This window comes from Bos grunniens, chromosome 6, assembly GCF_055505025.1.
Source record: "Bos grunniens cultivar Pamir isolate PY7600 chromosome 6, Bosgru_T2T1.0, whole genome shotgun sequence".
NCBI classification, from domain to species: domain Eukaryota; kingdom Metazoa; phylum Chordata; class Mammalia; order Artiodactyla; family Bovidae; genus Bos; species Bos grunniens.
The window spans coordinates 13,520,400-13,531,366 of NC_141170.1; the positions used below are offsets into that span (position 1 = coordinate 13,520,400).

General features: G+C 47.8%; 1 protein-coding gene across 1 annotated transcript; it reads right to left on the bottom strand.

Moving 5' to 3' along the window:
- Positions 1-2,778: 2,778 nt before the first annotated feature.
- On the bottom strand, positions 2,779-10,184 carry CYTL1 (cytokine like 1). Its single transcript, XM_086407502.1, has 4 exons — positions 7,441-10,184; positions 4,941-4,985; positions 4,665-4,793; positions 2,779-3,437 (listed from the first exon to the last, which is right to left on the bottom strand). The coding sequence occupies exons 1-4, from the start codon at positions 7,594-7,596 to the stop codon at positions 3,354-3,356; spliced, it is 414 nt and encodes a 137-aa protein (XP_086263628.1). The 5' UTR covers positions 7,597-10,184; the 3' UTR covers positions 2,779-3,353.
- Between the last annotated feature and the right edge of the window lie 783 nt (positions 10,185-10,967).

Below are 10,967 nucleotides of genomic sequence, written 5' to 3' on the forward strand. Positions count from 1 at the left end.
TTTTATAAAACCCACCCTAACAGATGTGAGGTGGTGCTTCATCAAAAACCACCAAACGGTTTTGATTTCCATTTCTCTCATGATGCATGATGAGAAATGATCATCATTCAGATGATCTTTTGCCCCTTTAAAAATAAGATTGAAAGTGAAAGTGAAGGTCGCTCAGTTGTGTCCGACCTCTGCGACCCCATGGACTATAGTCCATGGAATTCTCCAGGCCAGAATACTGGAGTGGGGAGCCTTTCCCTCCTCCAGGGGATCTTCTCAACCAAAGGATCGAACCCAGGTCTCCCTCATTGCAGGAGGATTCTTTACCAGCTGAGCCATTACTTGGAACTTTTTGCTATGAGTTGAAAATTTTCTTATATACTCTGGGTATTAGCTCCTTATCAAATATGTGGCTTGCAAGGATTTTCTTTCATTCGTAAGTTTCCCTTTCATTTTGCTGCTGGCTTCCTTTGTTGTGCAGAAGCTTCTAAGTTTGATATAGCATGACTTGTTTACTTTGCTCTTGTTGCACGCATGCTAGATTGCTTTAGTCGTGTTCAACTCTGAGGGACCCTATGGACTGTAGCCTTCCAGACTCCTCTGTCCATAGCATTCTCCAGACAAGAATACTGGAGTGGGTTGCCATGCCTTCCTCCAGGGGATCTTCCTGACCCAGGGATCGAACCCAAGTCTGCTGCATGGCAGGCAGATTTGTTACCATCTGAGCCACCAGGGAAACCCATACCTGTGCTTTAAGTGCGATAACCAAAAAATCGTTGCTGAGACCAATGTTAGGGAGCTTTTCCCCTGTGTTTTCTTCCAGTAGTTGTATGATTTCAGGTCTTACACTTCAGTTTTTGATCTATTTTCGTGTGTAGTGTAAGATAGGGGTCTAGTCTCATCCTTTCCTTGTGACCAATTTTCCCAGCACCATTTATTGAAGAGACTGTCTTTTCCCTACAATGTATTCTTGGTGACCCTGTCAAAGTTATGCATGGGTGTATATCTGGGCTTTCCATTCTCTTCCACGGTTCTATGTGTTCTGACCCATGTGCCTGTACCATACTGTTTTTTTTTTCTGGCTGCGGCGTGGCTTCCTGACCGACTTGTTCCTCGGCGAGAGCGAACAGCGGTGAGTCAGGAGCAGGAGCAGGCGGCACACAAGTCCGCTGCAGCCGCGACCGCGTCTTCCTCCTGTACCATACTGTTTTGACTATAGCTTTTAGTATAATTTGAAATTAGGTTGGGTGATGCTTTGAGCTTTGTTCTTTCTCAAGATTGTTTTGGCTTGAGAAAACAAGCCAAACTACATATGGCTTGTAGTTCCATATGACTTTTATGATAGTGTTGCCTTTTCTGTTTCTGTGAAAAATGCCAGTGGAGTTTTGATAGGGATTGTCTTGAATCTGCAGATCACTTTGGGTGTATGGACAAGATTTTTGTTTTAATGGTGTTAATTCTTCCAATCCATGAAAATGAGATAACTTTTCATTTATTAGTGTCTTCCTCCATTTCCTTCATCAGTTCTTATTGTTTTCAGTGTACAGGTCTTTTACCTTCTTGGTTAAATTAATTCATATGCATTTTATATTTTTTGATACTATTATAAATGGGATTTTTAAAAATTTCCCTTTCTGAAAGTTTGTTGTTAGTGTGTAGAAATGCAACTGATTTTCATATATTGATTTTCTCTCCTGTAACTTCACTGAATTCACTTATTAATTTTAACAGGTTTTCTTTGATGAGGTGTTTAGCATTTTCTGTATTTATGATCATGTCATCTGCAAACAGAGAAAATTTACTTCAGGAAGAGGGGATTTTGGACACAGAGACACAGACGCAGGATACACAGCACGTGTTGACGGGGGCAGAGATTGAACTGATGTGTCTACAGGCCAAGAAATGCCAAGGGCTGCCAGAAACCACGAGAAGACAGGAAGAGACAAGGAAGGACCCTCTATCCTAAAGCCTTCAGGGAGAGGAGGACCCTGCCAACACTAGATTTAGGAACCTCTAGCCTCCAGGACTATCAGACAATGCATTTCTCCTATTTAGGCCCCAGTCTGTGGTACCCTGTTACAGCAGCCTTGGGACACTAGGACAGTTATTCTCTGCGCTTGTGCTTCTAAATGGAAAAGCATAGCCTGCTAAACCATTCTCATAGATCACCTAAGTCAGAGACACGAAAGACCAGGAAAGGAAAGTATGGCCCACATGTACAAAAGAAAGGAGAGAAAACAAAAAGACCCCTGGTGTGGTATGTGAGCTTTTAAAAAATCAATATATGGAAACCGTTTCAGCAATCCAGTTACTTAACCACGATGATACTGTTGATTTCATGAATTTATTAAGCAAGCATCCTTCACCTGCAGAAAACCAGCCTGCGTCACTGGGGAGAGTGTGGGCTTTAGAGCCCCTGAGTTCAATCCAGAATCCCCACTTACCAGCTGCTGACCTTGGGCAAGTTACCTAACCAACACGAGCCCCAGCCTCCTATGATGCCCATGTCTAGGTTTGTGATGAAACCTCCCTGAACCGATGTTTGTGAAATGTCAGGTACCGCACTGCCATGGATACAATGCAGGATACAGTCTTCCTCAAACATAAACTGCAACATCTTCTGATACTTTGAAAACAGATTTACACAAGTGGCTTGAAACAGACCAAGAAATACCTATGCTCGATGGAAAGAGGCAGAAAGACGTATCTTGCTAAAAGCAGCGACTTGCAGAAAGGGCAGGAAATAAACACCCTGACACCCACCTTGGATGGAGTACAGCAGGACACGTGTTTCTCACTGTAATGATAGTCTTTATTTGATTTTCATCACCTTTCAATGAAAGAGTGGTTCCCGTCAGCACTACGTCATTACAAACCTTACAAATACATCTTACAGGCAGTGAAATTTCTTCTAAAAAATGAAAGCTAACTGTAAGGAACATTTGTAGTTGGAGAAGGTATAAAATAGAAGCATGGTTAAATGTAAGTTGGTTTCTATCAAGAGAGAAAAATGGCACCACCACGCCATTGAAGTAGTACTACAAACATACTGTTTTGCTTGTTTGCAAGCTGACCGTTCATATGAGAGAAGCTGATTTGCCCTTTTCTTCTCAGTGACCAAATCAACATGCTTGTATATCTAACCATCCTGGCAAGACAAAAACAGGGGGAATGAGAAGCAAAGCTTCTAATTATGTTCAGAATTGACTCCAAGGGTTAGGGAGCACAAGCTGTGGTTTTCAGAAGGTGAAGACAAACTCGTGACAGTTTCAAGGAGAGCTATGGGGGCCACGGCTTTAGCCTGTTGTGTCTGGGCAGCTGACATAACTTCATTCGCCCAGGTTCTGTCTCTGGTCTGAGCTGCCTTAGCTCTGATGATCTGGGAGGACTGTGGTTACTAGGACTGGGTATTCTAACGCATTGCAGTCATCCGTCAGGAACACCAAATCCTGAAAAAGATGTGCAATAAACAGGAACATCACTAAAGGTGGCCACAGAACTCATGCACAGCAATAGGGCTCCTGCTTATCCTCAAAGGCTGTTCAGTTGTTCCCCTTTGTGTGAAAACTTCACCCATTGAATCTCATATTCCTTTGTTATTGAATTCACGTGTGTGTGTTGGTTGACCAGATGGATGGATAGATGGGTAAAGAGCAACAACTCTGGGGCCAGGCATTGGGGATACCAGGAGTAACAGCAGTAGGTCTCACCCTCAAACACTTCAGAGTCAATAGTAGCATTCTCAGATTGTATTACAATTATGTTTTCCTCATCTCTCCCCAGCACCACCAAGCAGAGAGAGGAATGAAGAGGGAAGTGGTGGAGTAGGAAATGCATGTCTCATCCCCGATGCAAAGTAACAAATACATCTTTTAAAAATATGTATTTATTTTTATTCTTTTGGCCATGCCAAGTCTTCTTTGTGGTGTGTGGGATCTAGTTCCCTGACCAGGGATCAAGCCTAAACAAATCTTAATAAAACTTAAAGCTAGAAATCTTAATAGCTGAGTACTAAAGTTTCCTGGGTCAGGCCTGGTGCTCGGCATTCTATGTGTAGTTACCTTCTTTATATGTTTACTCGCCTTGCTAGAGATCTTATTACCAAGGAGTTACTGCAGCGCCCAGCACACACATGGTCAGGGTGTAGGTATTATTATCCTACCAACATAATATCCTTAATTATTATGAAGACAGGGGCTCAGGTCTGCCTGATGCTGAAGCTTGTGCCCCTAAGACCACATGACCCAACTTTCTACATCTAACCATTGCTGATTCTCTGCTCTTCCTGTCTTCTTCCCCTCTGATGTGGACTCTTCCCATCACAGAGCACACCCAAAGCCTCTCCCCTAGAAAGTCTCCTCTAACTGGCTCTCCAGGGCGCGGGAGTTCTCAGAATTCCGCAGTTCTCATCCCACCCCATTTGACTGCCGGCAGAATCTGTTCTATACGATTTTCATATGGTCCTGGGTGCTGCAGGTGGGGCTGGTGGAGGTGGGGAGCCTTGTCCAGAGTCCCCAGCACTTGGCAAGAGCAACGGGGTTGAGGAAGGGCTTTGTGAACTGGAAGCACCCCATAAGCTTTTCTCTTTCTCCTCCTGATTCCCCTGTTCCTCTAACCCGTCTCTTAATTTCTTGACCCATAACAAGTAGGAAAAGAATGTTCAACGCGTCACTCACTCTCCTGCAGAAGGAGTTCATGATGGTGTACAGCTTCCGCACTTTGTCCTTCAAAGCGTCCACCTGGGCCAGCTTCCAGCAGTGGGGTGATGCCACAAAGTCCCGCAGCTTGGCCAACACGCAGTAATTCTGCGAGTGGATGACAGGGAGGGGTCTCGTGGGAGAAGTCAGTAGTCAGAGGGCCAGGAGCTGGGGCCGGCTGGTCCTTCTTCACCGGATGTCTCCCGACCCCCCACCCTGCCCCCCAACCCCCTGCGGCAGGCAGACCGCTCTTACGTGTATATCCAGATACAGCCTGGGCAGGTATCTCACACACGCCTCCTGTGGAAAGGGAAGTGGCTTTCTGGGATGCCCACAGGGACACACCCCTGTCACAGAAGTCTCTGTCAGCCCCCAGGCAGCTGGCCCAGCCCCAGGTCCCCAGGGACTTCCTTGATGCCGACATGCACATACACTCTTGTGCTGTCTGCCACATTCCCCCAGGGTCAACTGCTCTTCTAGAATTTAGAATGCAAACTTTATGTCATATACTATGAGTTAGGGAACTGTTTCATATATGCGTGTAGAGAGAGGGAGATGTATATAAATATGTAAGTGTATATATATATATATATACACATAGAACATGTATATATACAGTTATAACTATATATATACAGTTCTATATATATAGTCTGGGGGCTTCCCAGGTGGCTCAGTGCTAAAGAACCACCTTGCCAATGCAGGAGAGGCAGGAGACGCAGGTTTGATCCCTGGGTTGGGAAGATCCCCTGGAGAAGGAAATGGCCACCCACTCCAGGATTCTTGCCTGGAGAATCTCATGGACAAAGGAGCCTGGCAAGCTACAGTCCACGGGGTAGCAAAAGAATTAGACATGGCTTAGTGACTGAACATGCATGCACGCATAACTGTAATCTAGATATAGTAGTACATGTAACGTATGCTATAGGAATAGAAAGCCGTATATATAGTTATACTTTTATATCACTCTGTTTTAGTTTTGCTTCTGTGCTGGCCCGAAACCCGAAAACCCAGATTCTGGTCTTTTCCAACCAGTAAATTCCCTGTTGCCGGGGATAGATCTCCTTCTTTTTGGTGACTCAGTTTCCCAGTTGTGAGGCTAGAGAGTTAGAACACATAATCTCTCCACTTCCTTCCAGCTCTGAATCTATGCATTTTAAGTTTTAAAATCATGTTTTTTTTTTTTTTTAAAGATGATTGCTCTACGTATTTGGGCTTCCCAGGTGGCACTTGTGATAAAGAATCTGCCTGCTAATGCAGGAGATGTAAGAGACGAGTGTTCGATTCCAGGGTTGGGAAGATCCCCTGGAGAAGGGCACGGCAACCCACTCTAGTATTCTTGCCTGGAGAATCCCATGGACAGAGGAGCCTGGTGGGCTATAGTCCGTGGGGTCGCAAAGAGTCGGACACGACTGAAGAGACTTAGCATACATGCACGCTCTATGCACCAGTGCTCGACACATCTAATAGCAAGGAATCTGTGGATAAATTAGGGCGCTTCAGTACAACCAAGTGCTGTTTCAAAGGAATATTATTTTGACGGCATTGTTAGAAAGTAAATTGCAGAACTGCTGTGCTGTTTGTTTCGATTTGTCTATACACACACACACACACTTGGATTGGATACCTATGCACAGATCAAGAACTGAAATCCTATCCTCTGAATGTGATGGCAGCAGGTCACCTCTAGGTGGTAGGATTGCAGTAATATTTATTTTCTTCTTTGTCTTGTGCCTTTTCCAACTGTTTTCAAGCTGTATGAGCTTCATAACTTACGAAAAAATACGCATTATTTAACTTTCAAAAAGAAAACACGAAGGAGGTGTCAAGGTACCATAAGCCCCACATCTGAGAACAGTGCATCTTATGTGAAGGGTTCACAAGTGGTGAAGGGACACTTTTAAATTTTGCCAGAGCTTTGAAGTTTAATTCAGTTTGTATCTATGCTGGAAGAGTGGTCAGGAGGCCAGATTTTAGCTCTGGGTGGCCCCTTAGAGACTCTGGGTTCCAAGCCCCTGCGTCTTCCGCTTAACAGAGCAGTGAGAACAGTGGCTGAAGTCCAGGGTTGTTTACACTGGGCAGACTGTGTCTGCATTCCAGTTTGCAACCCTCCAGCTGCCCAAAGTGCATCTCACAGCTCAGGATGCTGAGATTCTCTGATTCGGCTGGATAATTTGCTCAGGTCCCATGGCAGGTGAGAGGTGGGGCCGGTTCAGGAGTCACCCCATCAGCTCCTACTGGTTAGTGGGGAGAATAAACAAGCTGAACTCCTTGGCCCTCCTTAAGTTGGGGTTCTACACTCTATGGGAACTTTTCTCCTCTCTCTCTCTGTCTGTCTCTCTTTAGATTTTAAAACAGATGCTCTGATATTTGCTAGCTTGTTGCTCTTCAGTCGCTACGTCGCGCCCGACTCTTTGGGACCCCATGAATTGCAGCACGCCAGGCTTCCCTGTCCTTCACTATCTCCCTGAGTTTGTTCACACTCATGTCCATTGAGTCAACTAGTTATAAACAAAAGTTTTGATGTCTTGGATTGCATTTTCTTTGTAGTAAAGAGGAAGCACAAACGATGGACATTTAATAGGACGGGAATAAAGCACAAATACCCTGGGAATTAACATTGACTGGAAAAGGAAAAGAGCATTTCCCCCCCACCCCCGGTCCCCCTCTAGCCCCCAGTCCAAAGGCAAATTTTTGAGAACTGGGTCTGCATGGACCTCCCATCCTCATTCAGGTGGGGGCTGAGGGCACTCACCGAGGGCTCGGTGGCCTGCAGGCTCTGGAAGTCAGAGGTGATCTCCCGGCTCAGGGCCAGCATCCGAGAGTAGCAGGTCGGGGGAGTCGGCCGTGTGGTGGGGAGCCCAGCCAGGAGCAGCAGCAGCAGCAGCAGGGGGAACACCTGGGGTGTCATGGTGCAAAGGCGGCCTGACTGCAGCCCAGGCCAGCCTCCCTTTTAAGCAGAGGTCTGGGGGTGGTCCTCCGCGACTCCTCTGTTTCCTGTGGGGCCCAGCCAAGGCCAAGGCCACGCCCACCTGGCTGGGGGACACTGGAGCCTTTCAGACCTGAAGCCCCCACCACCCCTGTTGAGAGAAGAGGCTGTCTGGGCTGGGGTGCCGGACACTTGGAAGGGAAGTGGGGTCTTTCTCTCACACAACGTGCAATAGAATTTTCTCTCTTGGCAGGCGCTCTTCCTGAAGTGGCAGGACTGGTAGATGAAGGGAGGACGAGAGAGAGACAGGATGGATGAGTGGGTGGTTCAACGCTGGGGCAGTCAACCCTTTCAGTTAGAATGGGGACTGTTTTGTTTTTTAAACTGACTGATCTCTTGGAGCAGAACTGGATGGAATGGGGCTAAGGGACCAGAAGTGATGGATTGAGCATCAGTGATCCAGAACTTGGGATCAGGCAGCTGGGTATCACTATCCACCCACCACTGACTGGCCAGCTGCCCTCTGAGCAGCTGCATCTCTGCATCTGGAAGATGGGCTCATGCTAGTATCTGAGGTAGGGGTGTGGGAGCATCCCCCAGGCTGGTCCACGTCAGGCTCCTGGCACAAGCCCCGGTACAGAGCAGACCCTTGGAAAGGGTGGGTTCTCCAAATGTCTCTCTCTCTTTTGTTCACTTGACTGCACCAGGTCTTAGTTGTGGCATGCAAGATCTAGTTCCCTGACCGGGGATCGAACCTGGGCCCCCTGCATTGGGAGCACAGAGTCTTAGCCACTGGACCAGTAGGGAAGTCCCCTAAATATGTCTCTTTTAGCAATGATGCTCTGCAGGCTGCTCTCCTGTAAACATAGGAGCGTGGGTACCGGTTAAAGGAGTAAGCGCTGCGCTTAGGTGCTCAGTGGATCGAGTGGTCACCAGCTTCTTTGATGATCTTGGGCAAGTTTCTTAACTCTTCTCTCTTCTTAACTAGGGATGATAAGAGCGTGGTGAGGAATAAAAGATGCTGAGCTATTATCACAGCCGGAGCTAATGTCACTGTCTCGTTTCCTACAAGCGTCCCTGGGAGGCAGGGACAGAAAACAGTCCCATTTTCCAGGTGGGAAAATCGAGGCTCACAGAGTTCCAGCAATATGCCCAAGGTCGTAAAGCTTGAGGCAAATGGATCCCATGAGGCTCTGTGCTTTACCTGTTTCCCATTCTCCCACCCCACAGTGTGGAACTGGGGAGGAGCAGGATTCTTGCTGTCAGGGACTGAGCTCTTGGGCTGCCCAAGACCAAGGAACAAGCTGGGAGAAGGAGCTGTCAAAGGAGAAGAAGGTTCTTCTTTAACCCCGAGCATCGAATATGCACCAGCATGAGGCATCTAATTTATACCACTACACAGAGGTTGTCACAAATGTCACGAACCTTACAGAAAGTCAGTAAAGTGGGTGGGGTTATTCCCATTTCCCAGATGGAAAAACTGAGGGTCTCAGGGACAATGAAACTATCTGAGGTCACAAAGTCAATAAGGAGAGACAAAGCTGTAGACCTGTGTTTGCCTGTCTCCAAAGCCTGTCTCACTGCAGGGGGTGCAAAAGAGGGGTCAGTTGGGCACACATTCCCGGAAGAAAACGACCCATGGGGAGGACCAGAGGGTTAAGGGAAAGGAGGATGGTGTCCTGGATGTGGGGCGGCATCGAGGATCAACAGCAGGGATGAAAGTCCAGCTCCAGCCCGTCCTTGTCTCTGTTTGCCCTGAAAAATCACTTCCTGACCCTGGTGCCCATCCTCTGTCCATAAACAGAGCAGCACCTCCTGGGGCAGTTGGAGGTCCTTTCCCACCCTGACGTTCTATTTTGCTACTTTTCTGTGTTCAAGCCCCAGGCAGGGATCACAGCTTTCCCTTCCTGTTTGGTTTAGAGCCTGTTCTCTAAACACTTTAAGTGAGAGGGCCTGGGGACTGCCTCTTGGGTGCCCTCTCAGACTGGGCAGAACTGTGTGTGTTCTGGAGGTCCAAGTGGAAAACACAGATGTGTTTTCCTTCTGAATGAAGGGGTCTCCTCACTCCCTCCATGGTGGGGCCTGGGGTGTGGGCGTCCCTGGCAGACAAACCAGCCCCAGACGGGAATTCCAGTCTGCTTTGAAACGCCCCAGGGCTTCTGGACGTGCTCATCGAAGGAGCTTTAAACTCAGGACAGGGAAGAAAAACAAACCCATGCAGCAAAACAAGTCCTTGGACCGTCCGATCAAGGAGACGTCGCTGTGCTGGCAAACAGGCGTTTCTGCGCGCTTGATGGTGAGATAAATGTATCGCAGGGAGACCCTGTCTGGTTCCACCCTGGACACGTGTGTTGTTGTTGATGGGGCTCCTTGGGCAAATCAGAAGCACCCTCTGCACCCTGAGCACCAGACATCCTGCTGAGCGGATCCTGTCTGTCTTCCCACGCGCCATGTGCGCCTTCTGCATCTTGGCTTGTCAGCACCCAGCACCCAGCTGGGCAGAGCGGATGCTCAGGAAAGCTTTGCTGAATTAACCTGGTGGCTGTTAATTTTGTTACTCAAAGCGAGGCACAAGTTCATTAAGAAGTGCATAGAGCACAGCCTGACTCAGCTCCCCCGGCAGAGAGGCTAGACCCTGCCCTGGATGCCAGTGGTCCCGGGGTTCCCCCGTGTGTGTCTGCTCACAAAGGTCTCCTGTGACACTGCCCTGCCTCCTATAGCCAGCCCCCTTCTCCGGCCCCTTCCCCAGCCCCTTCAGCATCAGGTTATACCATCTGGAATGTGAATGTTAAAAATCCAGGCTGGAATTTCCCCACAGACTAAAGCCTTTGTCTTCTTCCAAAGGTTTCTCCCAACCCCCTTGATGAAGGTGAGGAACAGAGGTCCCATCACAGGGACTTCATCATGCCAGGAGAGCTGAACAACCACAGCTAATGAGGGCGTGAATGCTTCTCAGCTAGAATGGTATCTTCCAGGCATTTTCTTTAAAGGGATTCTTCATTCATTCTCCGGACTCTTCTTTATTTATTGAGAATCTAGTGTGCGCAGGCCTGAGATGGACATTAGGATAAGAGTGGATGACGGGAATGCTGTCCTCAGCAAGGAGAGGGAAGACCAATTTACTCACTGAACAAGGGAAAGGGGGTGAAAATCCTGGTGTCCCAGGAACCACTCCCTGGTGATGGCTCCATCTGTGAGGAGTGTTGTGGGGATGTGGGACAGGCATGGGTGTGAGGGATAGGGGAGTGTGAGACAGTGAAAGAGAAAGGGAATTTGGAAGATGCTATGCTGCAGGCTTCTTTGAAGACAGAGGAAGAGGCCACAAGCCAAGGAATGCAGGAAGCCATGAGAAG

Excerpts from the sequence above, each read along its gene's own strand:
- CYTL1 (XM_086407502.1), bottom strand. The coding sequence starts at position 7,596 with ATGACACCCCAGGTGTTCCCCCTGCTGCTGCTGCTGCTGCTCCTGGCT. Across the intron at positions 4,986-7,440 it reads TGCAGGCCACCGAGCCCTCG|GAGGCGTGTGTGAGATACCT; the intron begins GTGAGTGCCCTC and ends CCCTTTCCACAG. Across the intron at positions 4,794-4,940 it reads GGCTGTATCTGGATATACAC|AATTACTGCGTGTTGGCCAA; the intron begins GTAAGAGCGGTC and ends ATCCACTCGCAG.